This window comes from Neomonachus schauinslandi, chromosome 14 (genome assembly GCF_002201575.2).
Source record: "Neomonachus schauinslandi chromosome 14, ASM220157v2, whole genome shotgun sequence".
Lineage (NCBI taxonomy): Eukaryota > Metazoa > Chordata > Mammalia > Carnivora > Phocidae > Neomonachus > Neomonachus schauinslandi.
In genome coordinates, this window is record NC_058416.1 from 79724156 (window position 1) to 79743184 (window position 19029).

Genomic DNA, 19029 nt, shown 5'->3' on the forward strand with positions numbered 1-19029 from the left:
TCTTTCTTTCTTTCTTTCTTTCTTTCTTTCTTTCTTTCTTTCTTTCTACTATAGATATGAAAGTTACTGATTTCTCTTTGAGCACTGTTTTACTTGTACCACATACATTTTTGTATATTTTGCTTTCATAATCAGTCAGTTCAAAACATTTTCTCCTTTTCCCTTGTGATTTCCTTTTTGTCTTACGTGTTGTTTAAAGGTATTATTTAATTTCCAGATTTTTGGGGAAGAGGGAGTGTTCTAGATATTTTGTGACTTTGTAATTTAAATCTGTTCAGAAATTTCAATTTTAAAAAATATATTGGGGTACCTGGGTGGTTCAGTCGGTTAAATGGTTGCCTTTGGCTCAGGTCATGATTTCAGGGTCCCGAGATCAAGCCCCACATCGGGCTCCCTGCTCAGTGGGGAGTCTGCTTTTCCCTCTTCCTCTGTTGCTCCCCTCTGCTTGTGCTCTCTTGTTCACATGCTCTCTCTTTCAAATAAATGAATAAAACCTTAAAAAAATATATATCAGTATAAATTTAAGGCTCAGCATGTGGTTTCTCTTGGGTGAATGTTTCATGTGCAATTGAAAAACTTGTGTATTCTGTTGAGTATATTATTCTTATCATTATTATTATTGATATTTATAAATGTCAGTTTGGTTATGTTGGTTGATAGTGTTGTTCATGTTTTCTATACCTTACTGCTTTTCTGTCTACTTTTTCTATCAGTTGCTGAGAGGAGGCCTGCTAAAATCTTTAATTATAATTCTGGATTTGTCTGTTTTTCCTTTTAGATATATCAGCTTTTGCTTCATATATTTTTAAGCTTTGTTGTTAGATGCCTGCACATTTGGGATATACGTCTTCTTGAAGAATTGACACTTCTCTCATTACAAAATTTCCCTCTTTATTCCTTTATAGTCCTCTTGGAGTCCACTTTGTTATTAATCTAGCCATTTTAGCTCTCTTATTATTTGTATTATAACTTGTTTTTATATTTAAAGTGCATTCCTTATGGGCAATATATAGTTGGGCCTTTTAAAATTTTACTTATTCTGAGAATTGATTTTTTTTACTTGTAATGGTTAGACTATTTGTGTTTAATATAATTATATTGATGATTGTGTTTAAGTCTACCATCTTGGCATTTTTCCCTATCTATCCCATCTGTTCTTTGTTCCCTTTTTTATCCTCTTTTCCTGCCTGTTTTTGTGTGTTTTTTTAAAAAAATTTTAAAGATTTTATTTATTTGAGAGAGTGAGTGAGAGAGAGAGTGTGCACAAGCCGGGGGTGGGGGGGTGGGGGGTGGGGGTAGGGAGGGAGAGGGAGAAGTGGACTCCTTGTTGAGGAGGGAGCCGGACGTGGAGCTGATCCCAGGACCCTGGGACTGTGACCTGAGCCAGAGGCAGATGCTTAACTGTGCCCCATCCTGCCTGTTTTTGGATTCTTTGAGTGTTTTTTTATGATTCAATTTTTTTTTCAGCATCTTAAATAAACTGTGTTTTACTTTTTAGCAACTGGTCAAGGACTTACAATATACACCTTTAAGTTATCACAGTCTACAAGTATTACTAAATTTCATTTGTAATGTAAAAAACCTTAGAACAGTATATCTCCATTTTCTCTTTCTGGCTTTGATGCTACTGTTGTCATATATTTTTCTTCTATATCTGTATACAATCTGTGATGCATTATTTTTGCTGTAAAGAGTTAATTTGTTTTAAAGAAATTAAAAAATGGGAAAACGACTGTTTTATATCTATATTAACTATCTCTGGTGCTCATTATTCTTCTCTATTGATCCGGATTTCCATCTGGTATTTTCCTTGTACCTGAATTACTTTTTTAAAAGCATTCATTCTAGTTAAATTTATTACAGTGGAGTTCCATTGGTTTCTGTTCACCTCAAAAAAGTCTGTATTTTACCTTCACTTTTGAAGGATACTTGTGCTCCATCTAGAATTCTAGATATGAACATTTTCCCCCTCCTTTCAGCATGTTCTGTTGTTTCCTGGTTTGCATATTTTCTGTTGAGAAGTCTGTTGTAAATATTGTCTTTGTTTTCCCTTATGGAATGTGTCTTCCGTGTTGACAGCTTTTAAGATTTTTTTTTTTTTTTTATCACTTATGATCAGAAGTTTAGTTTTTCTGTTCTGTTTTGGGTTCACAGAACTCTTTGGGTCTGAGGTATATTTTTCTCATGAAATTTGGATTCAATTGGGCTATTTTTCAAAAACCTTTTTTTATCCTCCCTTCTACCTTTGCATTCTGGGATTCTAATTACATGCATGTTAGAGTGCTTGATAGTGTTTTGCTTTTGGATTTATTCCTTTTTTAAAAAAATTCTTTGTTCTTCAGCTTGTATAGTTATATTGCATGTTGTCAAGTCTGCTAACTTTTTTTTTTTTGATTGTGCTTAATTTACTGTTAAACCTATTCAGTAAATTTTTTATTTCATATTTTGTGTCAGGAAATTTTTATGCTTTTATATTTTTCATTTTTTATTAAGTTTGTGTTTTACTTTCAATTCTTGACCATACTTATAATAGCTGTTTTAAGGTGATTTTTTAAGTTCCGTCATCACTTTCATTTCTGAGTTTGTTTCTCTTCACTGATTTTTCTCCTGACCATGAATCTCCTTTTGCTACATCTTTGAATGTCTGGTATCCTCTTATTGGATGGTGGATATTGTGATTATTATGTTGTTGAAAGTCTGGATTTTATTTCTTTCCTGTGAAGAACTGAATTTTGTTTTGGCTGGCAGTTAAGTTACTTGTAGATGAGATAATGATTGTGGTGACGATCATTATTTTTCAGACTCAGTTATTTGGGTGGATTAGAGCAGTCTTTATGCTAGCATAGGCCTACTTTCTTACTTTTGAGGTATGGCGCTTCTGTAGCCTCTGTTTAATGCCCACGATGTTTAACAGTGTGTTTTCACCCTGACTGTTCAGAATTAGACTGTCTTCTAGCTTTGTGTGAGCTGTTAGAGCGATAGCTCTCTAGTAATTCTTTGCCTGGCCTCATGGAATTTAGTTCTTTCAATGTGTAGCTTAATGTATGTAGGAACATTTTCATAAGAACCCCTATCAGATCTCTGGAGCTCTTTTTCTGTAGAGCTTTCTGGTGATCTGTTCTCATAAATTCCAGCTGCCTCAGCCTTTGCAGGGCCTACTTCATTTGTTTTCCTTCACTCAGAGATCCTAGCTCTGCAACCTTTGTTCAATGTTTGAATAGTTTCATATTTTTTGTCTAGTTGTTTATGGTAACAGGACCGTTATGGTGCCTCTTATATTTTATTTTATTTTATTTATTTTTTTTAATGATTTTTTTTTTTTTAAGATTTTATTTATTTATTTGAGAGAGAGAATGAGAGACAGAGAGCATGAGAGGGAGGAGGGTCAAAGGGAGAAGCAGACTCCCTGCCGAGCAGGGAGCCCAATGCGGGATTCGATCCCAGGACTCCAGGATCATGACCTGAGCCGAAGGCAGTCGCTTAACCAACTGAGCCACCCAGGCGCCCGGTGCCTCTTATATTTTAAATGTCATGTTTGCCTGTGTATGTTATCCTAGTTCGGGTGTCAGCAGACTTTTTTTAAAGGATTAGAGAGTTGTTATTTCAGGCTTGTGGGTCACATAGTCTCAGTTGCAACTACTCAGCTCTATAGTTGTAGCGTGGAAGGAACAACAGACAATATGTAAATGGCAAAGTTGTGTACGGATAAAACTTTATTTATGAAAACAGTTGGCCAACCCATGGGGTATAGTTTGTGAGCCCCTTGAACTAGTTGACTGAGATATGAATGATATTAGAAGCACAAAATCTTATGATCAGAAGGAAAGAATTTTTGAGATTCAAATTTCAGGTTTGAATAAATTCATATTGTCCAACCAGTCCTTTGATGTTTGAAGCCACATCCAGTATTAACAGCTTCTCCTTAACACCTCATATCTATGCTTGTCAGGGATCTCAGCCAGGGATTCTTTCTTGAGAAAGCTCTCACTGTTGTTGTTTTAATCATCAGTTCTCTGCTGTCACTTGGTCTGTGCTGAGCAAATCTAATTCATCTTCCACATATGAGTCTTTCATATAAATTGAAGACTTTATAGATTTATTCAGAATGTTAACTCCATATTAAATTCATTCAGCTTAATTCAACTGTGCCTTCATTCATTCATTTTTTGCTGCCATGTTTATTTGTTTGAAAGGATTGAACATGAGGCCATACAACCTCTAGCCATATGACATGTTTAGATTTCCTCTCCAACCTAGTTCATCTGTTAATTTGTCCCAGTTTATCTAGATTTCTCTCAAAGTATGGAGCTGGGAGCTGAAAGCAATATTGGCTGGTGACTTGCTACATAAGAACTGTTGTGTAGGATATAGATCCTGTGTTTTTATTAATGTAGCTTAAAATGGCAGTAACTTTTTAAGTAGCTATTTTACATTGTTTAATTATATTAAACTTATTGTCAGATAAAACCTTTGGGCCCTTTTCACTCATATTTCTGCTAAACCAGCTCCCTATTTTTTATCTTTGTGTTTTTGAATTAATATTGGTAAACTGAGGGCTGGAAAGGAAATTACAGTTCAGGAAAAAAGTTATTATGAATCAGCAAAAATATACATATGTTAGAAAGCATCTTTGGTGTACAACTTAGTTGTATGGAGAGTTATATTGTATTTCTCACAATATGAAATTATTAGGTGGGAGTCACATAGGAGGCCCAGTGTCCTATTGCCCTCGGCCGCTCTGCAGAGGGAATGAATCCCCGGCAAGCTCTTTAGCTATGGGTAGGAAGAGTTGAGCAGGCCTAGGTGGGAGAGAGCATGCAGCTGTAAGTATATCTCTGCTTAATTGAAGTTTTTTGTTTTTTGTTTTGTTTTAGAGAGGGAGAGGGGAGGGGCGCCTGGGTGGCTCAGTGTTAAGCATCTGCCTTCGGCCCAGGTCATGATCCCAGGGTCCTGGGGTCGAGCCCCCCATCAGGCACCCTGCCCAGTGGGGAGCCTGCTTCTCCCTCTCCCTCTGCCCCTGCCCCTGCTTGTGCTGTCTGTCAGATAAATAAATAAAATCTTAAAAAAAAAGGGGGGGAGAGGGAGAGAGAGAATCTTAAGCAGGCTCCATGCCCAGCATGGAGCTCGATGTGGGGGCTCAGTCTCACAAACCTAAGATCATGACCTGTGCCGGAAACAAGAGTCGGATGCTCAACCAACTGAGTAACCCAGGTGCCCCTTAATTGAAGTTTTAATAGTCTAACAATGGAGAAAAGAAACAGACAACACAATATTTTAACATATGGTAAATAACCTTTTGACTTTTGCAGCACAACTTGTGGGATACTGAATTATTCTTAAGCTTAGAAATTTGGTAGACTCAGTCTACAAAATGGTATAAGTGAATTCTCAGTATCAGTAAATTTTTGATGCATTAAATAAATTTTGTTACTACATTTTGATTAGTTTTTGTCTTTTTTAAAGGTTGAGTTGTATTCTTACATAGTTAAAGAATCAAATGGTTCTACAAGGTTTATATGAATAATACCCATCTGCTCCTGGCCACTATTTTACCTTTTCCAGAGGCAAACATTTTCATCCTGTTTTGTTGATTATCTGGATTCTTACTTAAATGTTTTTAAATACTCAGCTTGTAGTTACTTTTAAGGTTTTCAAATTCTGCATCTTTCACTATTGAAGATGAGGATTTAGCTCATTGATTCTACCTCCTACAAATACTTTTCCCATCCATCCATTTTACCAAAGTAGTTATATGGTTTTTTTGGTTAGCTTATTATTCAGTGTTAACATTCATTTGATTATGTTAATGCATGGCTGAGCCATCTAGTATACTCTGATTGCTTTTCCTTCTCTGCGTAATTTGAAGATAGTAATTACCTTTTTTCTTTTTTTGACTGTTTACTTTTCTGTGTATTTTTACTTAACTCTTCCCCATTCTTTTTGCTTATTGTCTGAGTCCCCTTTTAAGACTTCCAGATGTATTCTGTTAGTTCCATCATCTTAAGAGATGACCTGTTGTAATCTGGATTAATTGCCCTGTATATTGATACACAGTTGACAACCTGTAACCATCTGCTCATTCCCTATTATTTTAGAAATTGATTTTGCTCTGTCCCATGTTGGATCTATTTCCTGAATCTCATGGCTTTTATGGTTCATTCCCTCTTTTTAGAGATGGGGTACATCTCCAATAGCTTCCTGAGACAGGGTGTTAATTTTTGTTTTTTTGTTTCTGTTTTTTTAAGGCCTTGCATCTTTTAAAATCTATTCTACTTCTACACTTGATATTTTAGATTGGCATAGATATCTAGTTTGGAAATACTTTTCCTTTAGAATTTTGGAGTTACTGCACCATTGCCTTTTTCTTCTGGTATTGCTGTTGTGAAGTCAGAAATCTTTCTGATTCCTGATACTTTGTGATCTCTTTTTACAATATGGAAGCTTTGAGAACCTTCTCTTTGTCTGCAGTGTGTTGAAAGTTTATATGCTTTCCTTGAGTCTCTTTTAATCTGTTGTTCTGGGTATTCAGAGAGCCCTTTCAATCTAGAAATTCACATTCTGTTTTTCTGGGAAATTTTCATGAATTATTTTATCAGTCATTTCCTCTTTTTCATTTACTGTATTTTCTCTTTCTGAAAGCTCTTCTATTTGGTTTTGAACTTCCTGGGCTGCTCCTCTAATTTAATCTCCCCCCCCCTCCCTATTTCTCATTTTTGTGTATTTGCTTTACTTTCTGGGAGAAAGTAAATTTCTAAACTTTATCTTCCAGCCCTTCTATTGAGTTTTATCATTTCTGGCATCATTATTTAAAAATTTCCAAGAGTTCTCTTTTAGTTTTTTGTTCTTCTTTTCTGAAATAGTGTACTGTTCTTTTTTAATGGTTGCACTATTTTATCTGTTTGAGAACATTAGTGATGGATTAAAAAAATTTTTTTTTTCATTTCCCAGTGTAGTCGGTTTCCTCCAAGTTACTTTTTTTTTGGTTCCTATTTGTTTTTGTCTCTATCATTCCTTCATGTTTTTCCTTGACTATTTAGTAGTTCCTGGTTTTCTGTTCATGTTTAGAAATGTTGGACTGAAAAACATCTTGGAAGTTGAGTATGTGAGTGATATTTGTTTACTGTGCACTTCACTGATCTGGGTGGGCTCTTTAGTTGGGGAACCTCTGATGTCAATATTTTGAGGTCTTCTCTCTTGAGCTGGTCAGATTTCCCAAAGAAGACTTTTCCAGATGCCTATCTCTGGGGGATGAAAGACTGGTTGCCAGCTTTCTGGGTGCTTAGAGGGAGATGATGGGAGAGGGTGGTTTTTGACTTCCATTCCGTACATGTTCACCTAATGCACTGTTTTCAGTCCGATTCCCTGCCTTCAAGTGTGCTTGTGTCCCCCAGTCCAGATAACCTCTGTTGTTACTGGCCACAGAGAATACCCTTCCAATTGTTTGATGGGATAAAAAGGGGGGGGGGGGGGGATGCCTGGCTTCTGAGTGCCTTCTAAGTAGGCTTTCAGCCAGTTTTCCTTATTTTATCTCCTCTCTACCTTTTAACCCTCCTTTCAAAGATACCTGTATTTTTAATTCCTGAGGCCGAGGGGATTCTGTGTGAATTATGCTTTATCTACCCTTTCTCCATAGCTAGGATTCAGATTTTTAGGTATTAAAAGTTTATCTTCTGAGCATCTGCTTCTTAGCTTTCAAAATCTTGGTGTTCTTATCTCTTCTCCTACCTGCCATTGTGATTTTATGATTTAAGGGAAAAACAAAACAAAACAAAACAAACAAATTCTTTACTGATGTTTTAGAGGGATTTAAGAGAGAGCAAAAGCAGATGTGTGTGTTTACCCTGGTGTCTTTACCTGGAGCTGATTAGTTCTGTTTTAACAGAAGTTTTCTATTATCCCTTTTTTCCTTTCTGTGACTCAAGTTGAGGAATGATTTAATATGTTTGCTGTATTTCCCTGGTCTACTAGAGTAGTAACCCTATCACTGGAAGTTGTGAGGTGAGGCAGATTTGGAATTTCCTAGTGCACTCATGTTAGTCCCAGTTGATCATAGGTGCCTTTTCTAGACACCATCCTAGAATCTTGTTCAGGATTGATATTAAGGTAATTGTTCTGTAGTTTGAGAAGTCTTTCTTTTACCTGTTTCTTGAAAATTCAAATCTTCTGGCAGCTCTCCTATTCCTACTGATCATTCTAAGGCATATAATTAAGGGCTCAGTCTCATTTACAAGTTGCCTTTGTGAGTGGGATGTAATTAGCCCGGGCCAGGAGACTTGAACTCATTTACAGTATCTAGGTCAGCCATATCACTTTACAGGTCAGAAGCTACGGTCCCTTAGATGGAGTAGATTTCCTAATGCCATATAGGTAAGTAGCTGAAAACTAGGACTCAAACCTAGATCTTTTGATCTCCAGCCAATGTTCTTTCCATGATGCTACACCCTGAGTTCATTCATATCAAGGCCTATTACTTTTACTCTGGTAACCACTGAATATAGTTTTAACTCTCAGGAGCCATATTGCAAGTGTATACTGTTGGTCATGTGGGTTCTGATTGCGATGGGTCAGTGCAAATAAATGACTTCCATTGGGAGAATTTATGAGGTCATTTCCTATGTATTGTGCCTAAAGAATAGCACATTAAGAATCAATATAAATTTTCTTTAAATACATTCCTGCTGTTAGAAAGTGCATTTGTCCTGATTCTGTTACAATCTATTTAATTCCAACCGTTCTGAACTGACTGTAGTGGCCTTCTATTCCCCTTCTATTCCAGGGGAATCTCTGCCAGTTCAATTTTCTGAGGACCGTGACTACCTGTGTAACAGATGCCAGCCATTGATGAGAAAATTTCCCTCTAGCCTTTCTTGCTATTATTAGAATTGTTATTTTCTTGGCTGGTTATACGTATCTCTAAAAATTAGCTTGTGTAGATACAGTCTTATAGTGGTAACATGTAAAAGAAAGCATATAATTATCTGAGTGAAGTAAAAAAAGTCTCTTCTATTCATGGGATGGTGTGTGGGCACTCTTGCACTAGTTTTCTTAATACCTCAGGAAGACTAAAGAAAGATTCATGAACTTTCTTAAATTAGAAAGTATGGCCATGAGCTCTTGCTATTGCTAAATTGAGTTGATGACAGTTTCTTTGTACTATTTTATAATCCTCTAGGGCTAATTTTTACAATTAGCCTTATGAAGCAGCATGGTAGAGCGGGAAAGAATTTATGCTTTAAATTCAGTTATGCTTTAAATCCAGTTATATTTGGAATCTGCCATTTGCTGCCTGTGTAGTTAGGGCAGAATTATTTAACCTTTCTGAGTCCTAATTTCTTTAGCTGTCTGTTTGTGAAGATTAGAAATTATGTGTGAAGATCCTAGTATATTGTTTAATGTTAGAAATTAATAGGTGATGAGTATGTGGTGATGGTTGTGGTTCGTGCAGGCTGGTTTTGTTCCTTACATATTTTAATTTCATTGTTTTGATTCTATATTTTAAAAACATGTAATTTTAAATTTAAATATAATTATGAATTGTTTGTCTTGGCAGTGAGAGAGACTGCATTTTGGGATAACTTGCATGTAGAAATATTTTAAAGGGTTGCTTCACAATTTTGAAATCATTAGATAAAGAATTTTGAGTCTTGGAGATCTATACTTTTGTCAGAAATTGGTCCATAGAAGTTTGTGTGGAATTGCTTTTTAACTATAAACAGGATCATGGTATATGAAGACATGTATTAGTCTAAATGGATATACACCCGTGATAGGGATTTTTTTTTTTGGACAGTATTTTGGTATCACTAAGTTGTCTTTGCTCTTATCAAACAATAATTCAAGTTTAGAGCTAAGTCTTTGAACATTAACTTTATGCTTAGTTATCTCTGTTAGGCTTAAATGGTGTTTCATTGTTAGATTTTCCAGTGAAGACTGGTATAATGCTATTTAATTTTAGCTTTAAGGTAAAGGAACTAAATTGTTTTAAAATAATTGCACGTTTTCCAGTTTTTCCAGCTGAATTAGTTATGAAGTGATTAAGCTTGTAGGCTTGTTGTTATGTCACTTGAATCTGTATTCTATCACTTGCTAGAACAGCTCCATAAAGAATATATAGAGCAGGTGGCCAGGCTTCCCTTTATCACTGAGACCAGAGAAACACTGATAGGAAGTTAGTGCAAGTGCTAGGATTAGGAAACCATTCTTCTGAATCAAAGCCAAATATTTTGTTTGCTGAACCATGTGGGATGTTACAGGTGAAAGTATTCTGGTGAGTAAATTGCTGTTCATAGATTTCTTGGGGACTGACTCACCTGATGTTTTAATCTCTGATAGATCTTAATTTTCTAACCCTTTGCATATGGTTATCACAAAAATCACAATCGTGATTTATATTTATTGGTATCTTATCTCTCCTCCCTCCAGCCCCCGGATCCATAGGCACAGAACACTAGCTTAGGTGATCATAAGGAATGTTAGTCTTCTACTTTTCTGATTTCAGCTGCCCCCTTTTTTAGTCTTTTCATTTAGTTTGCTTCTTTGACATTTATTTAGAAATTGAAGTTAGGCTTTCTGTTTAACACACACACACATACATATACATTGCTTTCATTTGAAGAAATAAAGGAACTTGTATGAGAGAAAAATGCAAAAAGGATATGAACAAAGAAATTGTACTATCATTACTAGTGATGATAGCAATATCATTTATATGTTTTACCGTATGCCAGGCATCATCCTAAGTATTTTATATACATACTTACTCATTTAATCAACTCTGTAAATACTGTTATTTTAATTGTGGTGAGGTGACAGACAAAGGTTAGGTAACTTGCTAAGTACTTGCTACTTAGAGCTAGTGAAGTATAGAGCTGGTATTCAAACCCGAAGGCTGGCCCCAGGTTATACTAATGATGAAATAGGTGATAATGGTTTCCTCTAAGCAGAGAAAGGACTGCATATTAGTACAGGAACAATACCATCCTGTTAAATTGGCAGGTATTTAAGAAGATATGCAATGTGGGGGGCGCCTAGGTGGCTCACTCATTGAGCGTCTGCCTTTGGCTCAGGTCATGATCCCAGGGTCCTGGGATCGAGCCCCACATCGGGTTCCCTGCTGGGCGGGAAGCCTGCTTCTCCCTCTCCCATTCCTCCTGCTTGACTGTGTCTCTATCTGTCAAATAAATAAATAAAATCTTAAAAAAAAAGCTATATGGTGGCACTCATCCATGAGTCTTCATATTCATATTCTTTGGTAATTGTGCATCAAGCAATGTCTATTAAGAAAATAACCAGGAAAGTAACAATGTTCAAGGGTGTTTACCAGTTATTATAAAATAAAAAAGCAGATTGTCTAGTTGTTATGGGATAAATTATGTTTTCTCCAATAAACAATAAATATTATGCAAACATTAACTGTTTTTGAAGAATAATTAATACCGAAAAATACTTATAATGAGTCAAAAAGCAGGGTATAAGACCACGTAATATGGTTCCAAATTAAAAACTGTATATGTACAGAAAAATAGGAAGAACATACATTAAGACACTGATAATTATTTTTGATGTGATTTTGGAAAATATTCCTGGTGTGATTACTTTTAATTTATATTATTTATTTTTGAACTTAATGCATTATTCACGTAGTACTTTCATACTCTGAGAAAACAAAGTGGCATAAAGGGGAAAGCATAAATGATGCCAATACCAGCTTTTACTAAGAATATCCATTAGATATTAGATTTGCATATCTCATAATGTGAAGGGATAAGTTACTAAATGCCGGACAGTTTTAGTTTGGATATTATTATTTTTGGAACCATTTTTTTTTTTTAGAAGTGAAGCATTTGTTTAGGATTGAAGAAAATTGATATTTTTTTTCTTGAATGTGTTCATTATAGTGATTGATTGTTTCAGCACTTTAAATTTGTTTCAGTTATGTTAGCAGAAGATAAGGTTATTTTTCTACCCTGTTGTACTTGTTTTTTGAAAAACAACTATTGACAGAAATTGACTTGGTGTGGGGATGGTGAGGGGAAGATGAGTAAGGATCTAATGCAAGGGACACATGGACTGTTTTTGTACAGAATTATGTTATGACTCCATTTTATTGTCAGTTTTAGTTTATAGCTACTTAAATAAGGAATTCAACTTTTGTTTGTGTTGAAACATCTTTGAATTTTAGTTCCTTAGACCTCTAAGATTTATGAAGTTTTAAAATGTAGGTAATGGAATAAAGATCCAGGTTCTGCTTTCAGCTGGTTTAGTGTTGGTGTTTTAAAATGTGTTTAGAAAACGAAAGACAAAACTACATTAGGGAATTGTTCTAGAAGCAAAGCTTCTTTCTCTATTACATGCTAAAGAACCTGCATAAATTGCTGATAACTGCGTCAGTTTCATGAGTTGCTTGCTTTGCTGTTAGTAATGAAGCACTATGGTTTTGCGGGCTCACTGCTTTCCTGATTAAAGAGGATTCGAACTGTAGCTTCTGCATGGGAATAAATTGAGGAAATCCTTTGAAAGAAATTACTTCACTTTTACAAACTTACTTTTTAAACTCTTACCTGATTTCAAAATATAATTTATGGGGCACCTGGGTGGCTCAGGTGGTTAAGCGTCTGCCTTCAGCTCAGGTCATGATCCCAGGGTCCTGGGATTGAGCCCCATGTTGGGTTCCCAGCCCAGTGGGGGGAGTATGCTTCTCCTTCTCCCTCTGCCTCTCCCCCTACTTGTGTTCTCTCTCTCTCTCAAATAAATAAATAAAATCTTAAAAAAAAATAACTTATGAATCAAATACGGAATAAGAAAATAGTTTTATATGTAAGGACTTTATAGTAAGTTTTTGGTAAAATTGGTTCAACTGGAAATAATGTCATCTGTTTGTTGTAATTTGGTATAATACAAAGAGCTATGTAGAAATCTTGATAGGAAGAAATGAATTTTTTCTCCCTTTAAAAATCAAGGAGGATTGACAAAATTATTCAGTGAGAGAAATCTTACGTGAAGTAATGTAAATAGTTATTTTAGCAAATTTGCTTGTCCATACAGAAGCTTGTTTTTAGTGTTCTGTGACTAAGAAGAAATATCAAAACCATTGTAATTTTCTTGTTTTTTTCTAGGCTGAACTCACGGGAATCAAATGGCGTAGGTACAATTTTGGAGGGCACGGGGACTGTGGACCCATAATTTCAGCCCCAGCCCAAGATGATCCAATCCTGTTAAGTTTCATCCGTTGTCTGCAAGCCAACTTGCTGTGTGTATGGCGTCGGGATGTCAAACCAGATTGCAAAGAGTTATGGATATTCTGGTGGGGAGACGAACCCAACCTAGTGGGTGTAATACATCATGAACTGCAGGGTAAGCTTTTTGTTTTTTCTTAAAAACTGTTAGCATCATATATAATTTTTTAACAGTAGTAAATTTCAAAAATAATTTATGGAGACTTGCTGAGAAAAATCCAAGTGTTTAAATGGGTCTGTCTCTTAAAAGGAACGTCTTCACTCTTACCCCTCTTCTTTCCACTCCCATTCCCCCCCCCACAAATCTCTTGTTCTTTCCCAGTCATGCTAGGAACCAGAAGCTGTGAACCACTGTTACTAAAGGAAATATTGTGTCTCCTAGGTGTTTTGGGGGGTGGAAAGGAGGCAAGATCCACTGTTCTAAAACAATAGTGAATTGTGAGTAATTAGCAAGTCAGTGAAATGAACAGAATTGTTTTTTCTTGGATTGTGGCTGTTGTGGTTCATTACCAGCTGAACTCTGGTGGAGTATTATAAAGTTATAAGAGAAAGTACAAGCCTTATTGGACAAAATTATGAGATGACATTGGATAGTATTTTGAAGAAAGATTAATATAAAGAATCTGGTCTAATTTTGATAATGGCAAGTTTTCCTTTGTTTTGTTTCTGCTTTTTATATAATTAGGTGATGCCAGGAAATACTTGGTCCAGTGTTACCTAATTTTTAACTTCAGATTACATCTGATATCTGGAAACTTTGAATTAATGTAAGAGTTCCATTATTCTAAGTTACTTTTTGTATTTACTGAAGATTTATAACCAGAGGAAATTTTATTAATATTCTTTGCTCAAAATTTTTTACTTCTTTACCTAAATGTTTCCATCTACTATGCTAAAGAATTTTTCTAAATCAAGATTAATTACAATCCTTACTTAGGGTAGTGTGTTAACTCTTTTTGACCTAAGTCTCCTAGAGCCAACTTTTATTATGTCCAAACTACTCTATATTTTGTTAGTTTGTGGTTGAAAAAGTTCAGATAGCATTTGAAATGTTTTGTTATTTGATATATTTAGTATTTTTTTTTAAAGGAAGGAGTAAAACTAACTATATTTGAGGGCCTATTCTAAGGTGTCTGATTTTGCCTAAAGGATTTCCTGCCTACTTTTGCTTGATACCTTTCTAACTTTTCTTTGCAGCCATTTTTTTTTTTTTTAAATCTGTGATATCCCTTGCCACAACAGCCAGAGGGCAGTAAACTGCAGTGGACTAATTGAGCTGTTTATCTTATGGTCCATTTGTCTATTCAACACAAACCTTTCTTCCCATAGCTTGTAGAATATTTGGTTTATAAATATAAGAACCCTATCTGGGTAAGATTCCTTACTTAGCTGGTTAATCAGCAGAATCTCAGAACTTATATACATACCAAAGCTTATTTCATGTAGTTAGCAGGGAACTCAGGTAGAATTAGTTTAACCACATCTGGATTCCATTTATCAGGATTTTTAAAATAAGATACCCCTAGAAGATAACATTTATATTTGTCCATTTAAGTATCAAAACATATATTTTTGTTCTAAAATTTTTTACACATGTAGTAGAGGACTATAGCATTTTTGTTTGTTCATCCTGTATTTCTCATGATTATTTCTGATTCTTAATCTCCTTCCATTTCTCTACTCCATATTCATACCTTATGTCTTAACTTTTTCGTCTGGTCTTTATTTGTTAGCAGCACAAATTATCACTTTGTAATATTGATGAAACCAAAACCAAACCCAACTGTTAATTAGGCTTATTTACCTCATCTATAAAGTTATTTGTCCATACCAACAAAGCACATAATCAGTGTTCTTAGAATTAAGTTACTGTGTTATTTCTCATGGACTTTGTTACCAAGTTAACAAAAAGATGTAGGCTATTTAAAATTTTTATAGTTGCTTTAGATTGCACATATATTTCATTGATGTATTAAGTATCTTTTTGGTAAAGAATAGGGAAAGATTGACTTTTTTTAAACTGTTTTTTACAAATCACAGAAATACTACATTTTAATTAGAAAATTAGGAAAACAGAACTGTCAAATGAAGAGAACAAAAATCCTGAAGTCTAAACAGTTTTAATATTTGGTATTTTTATGTATAAATGGAATTGGTATTGTACTTTTTTGTAACTCAGTTTTTTAACCTGACAGTATATTGTGAGTGTTTTCTCATGAGAATGATTATTTTTTATTTTTATTTTCTTTCCTATTGAGTCTGAAAATAGTGTAAGCTGTTTATTCTCTTGTGTGCCACCAGGAAAGTAATCCAGTGATGGAACACTCATAACTTTGTTAAGTACATTTATTCTTTCTTGATATGTCCTTTTGGGGAAAGTTACTGGATTAAAGCCTGTGAAGTGTCCATCCCATAGGTAAAAGTGGTTGGAAAGGGTAATTTTATATGGTTCAACCTAATATTAGAAAGTATTTGAACTTAATTAGAAAAATGAGTGGCATAAGGACAACTCTGTTTCAGGTGAGGGAGAATATGACAGGTAGAGCGATCATGAGAAAAAGATACAAAGGAGATATTTTAATTGGTGGTCATACAAAGTGAGGATATTTTGGAATCTGTTTTGATCTTTAAAATATGTAAGAGTCATTTCATTTTAGGTAAAATAAATTTTAACAGAGCCCTGTAAACATTAAGCATGATGGTACCATTACTGTAACATTTTCTTTTTCTTTTTTTAAAAGATATATTTATTTATTTATTTGACACAGAGAGAGAGAGACAGACAGACAGCTGAGAGGGAACACAAGCAGGGGGAGTGGGAGAGGGAGAAGCAGACTCCCCACCAAGAAGGGAGCCTGACATGGAGCTCCATCCCAGGACACCGGGATCATGACCCAAGCCAAAGGCAGACGCCTAATGACTGAGCCACTCAGGCACTCCGCATTTTCTTTTTGTAGGGACATTTTACTGTTTCTTAAAATGCTTTTTAATTACGTTGTTTGGTAGTTCCCTTTGTCTTTACGATGTACCCAAAATAGGATACTGCTAAGAAACCTCACTGTGCAATACAATACCAAAGCAACCGTCTTTGATTTAATGTGTAAAGTAGCTTCATAGAGAATAATCCTGCAGGATAGACACACAGTTTAGTTTTAAAATATTATATATCTTTTGTTTAATTGCTTGAAGTATCTATGAAATTGTCGGAGGGAACACTAAAAAGTCCCTGTTACTTGGATAAACACTTTTGGGCCTGTGTCTGGAGAATTGCTATTTATCTTGCCTGTCATAGTAGTTCAAAGCATGGGATGGGTTTGAATCCCTGCTCAGTTGCTTGCTAGCTGTGTATCCTTGATCAAGTAACTTATCCTTGCCTCACTTTCCTCACTGTAAATTGGGTTATAAGGATAACAACAGTTAGAAGTTCTTAGAACAGCACAGAGTTCATCTAATTGTAACTATTACTGTTGCTACTACATTGGCAACCCATTCATCAAAATTAAAACATCTTGATGATTTTTAAATGATTGTTCTGTAGAGCATTCAGTGCTTGCTAATGTTCCTCAAATACTAACTTTTAGGGGCACCTGGGTAGCTCAGTTGGTTGAGTGTCTACCTTTGGCTCAGGTTATGATCCCAGGGTCCTGGGATCGAGGCCTGCTTCGGGCTCCCTGCTCGGTGGGGAGCCTGCTTCTCCCTCTCCCTCTGCCGCTCCCCCTGCTTATGCTTGCTCTCTCTCTCTGTCAAATAAATAAAAATCTTAAAAAAAACACAACTAACTTTTAAAGTGTACTTTTGGGTTGGAGTGATCAGATTTTTGAGTTTGAGTTTTAAAATTTAGGTAGAGTAAGAGAATAATAAAATGTCAGAGCAGCAAATATACCCCTCCCTGTACATATGAAAATTGTCTAGACTTCTGCTATACATAGTTTCATAATAAACTTAGATAGCATTATGAAGAGATCAGAACTTTAAAATGTGACTCTGTTAGATCTCTGTAAGGTAGGTTTGTAACTTTACTGGCCTCTCCACATATGGTGTTGAAGCAGGGCGCTGGCTGAACACAAATATGTGTATGTTCTTCCTTGTGTCCATCCATGAGTACCTTTATCTGTGGGTCCAGATACAGTGTTTTGATGTAATCTCTACCCTTGAAATGTTTAGAGTCTAAAAAGGATATAAGACAAGCACACAAATACGTACAGTGCAGAGAAATTCTGAAAAGTCTGTGTAAGAGAAATGTACTAGATTGACTGCTTTCCCATTTGGTTTTATAAATGCACAACTCTTTTATAAACTTACAGTAGGAACACTGTGAGCCCTAGTGCCAAGGGTTGATAACCTACTTGGTTTCTGGTCTGTTTGTTAAACTTCTAACGTTAGGCAAGAGCTGTGATCAGTTCAGGATACGTAAAATGAGTCCTTATACTTAAGGAGCTCACAGTCTTATTGGGGAGTTAGCTAAATAAATCCATAATTATGCTACGATGAAGTAAGCTGTAAATGATTAAGTTCTGGGATCTTGGAGAAACATCAGATTCAGTCTTGGGAAACACAGGATAGGGAGATGATGGGAAGCCCAGAGACTTGAGGTGCATCTTATTGGATAAGTAGGAGCTACCTAGGTTGGGATGGAACTTGTCCTTGTTAGAGGAAGTAGCCTGTACAAAGGGCCTGCTGGCAGTGAACAAATGGTGTGAAGAGCAGGTTTGTCTGGAGCTTAGGCTATTAGTGAAATAGTCAGGAGAGACTGAAAGACTGGGAAGGTGGGCCATAATGAGTGCATTGAAGTAAGGATGAGGAATTTGCACCGAATTTGATAGATTTTGAGGGACTGTTACAGGTTTCTGATCAGGAAAGGTTCAGACATGATTAGGGAGATAATATACAAGATGAATATGAGCAGAAAGGCAATAATACTAAAATAAATTATTTTATTCTAAATTCTAGTAATAATAAGCTATGAACTTAAACATTATATGTAGTTTAAGGTACAGATTTATTTAAGTTAAAAAATACCCGTGATTACATATTGAACTTTTTATTAATAGTCTTTGCCAATTTTTTTTTTAAGATTATTTATTTATTTGACAGAGACACAGAGAAAGCACAAGCAGGGGGAGCAGCAGAGGGAGAGGGAGAAGCAAGTTCTCCGCTGAGCAGGGAGCCCGATGTGGGGCTCAATCCCAGGACCCTGAGATCATGACCTGAGCCGAAGGCAGACGCTATGCCAAAGTGACTTTTCCTAATCTACCAAACAAAAGTATTTTATAAACACAGCCTTCTGGCCATTTCATTGCTTATTAGTCAGTGGTAGGAAAGACATTCTATCTTGAAACCCCAAACTGGTACAGTGGGCAAATACATACTTCTAAGAACTAAAGATGGCTTGACCCAAAGCATTAAGAGTCCCTGGTCCAGAAGGACAAGTGTTATATATGGCCTAGTATGTGCTTAGTAATGCTTGTTGAATGAGTGAGTGAATGAAGCCCATCTTACATAGTTCTAACATAGCATAGTATTGTACTCTCAGAAGGTTAACTTATAATAAATACGCTTAAAACTTTAAGTAATTTGATGTTGTGAAGAGATTGAAACCTAATTAAAAATAAGGCATTAAATATCCATTTTATTTTGTATATGTTCTGTAAAGAAACCTAGCTGTAAATTTGCACTGCCTTTAATTTTAAAATTTTATCTGTGCTGTCCCTTTTCCTTTCGATTATTACAAATAAACAAATGTAAATTATAATAGGGATACATCTGTCTACCTCTAAAAAATGATTGTCCCAAT

General features: G+C 35.5%; 1 protein-coding gene across 1 annotated transcript in view; it reads left to right on the forward strand.

The window, feature by feature from the left end:
* Nucleotides 1-19029, forward strand: part of MED13L (mediator complex subunit 13L) — a 295260-nt gene that overhangs the window by 22810 nt on the left and 253421 nt on the right. The window contains 1 exon segment of the mRNA XM_044921070.1: nucleotides 13116-13353. Coding sequence (XP_044777005.1) covers nucleotides 13116-13353 — 238 coding nt within the window.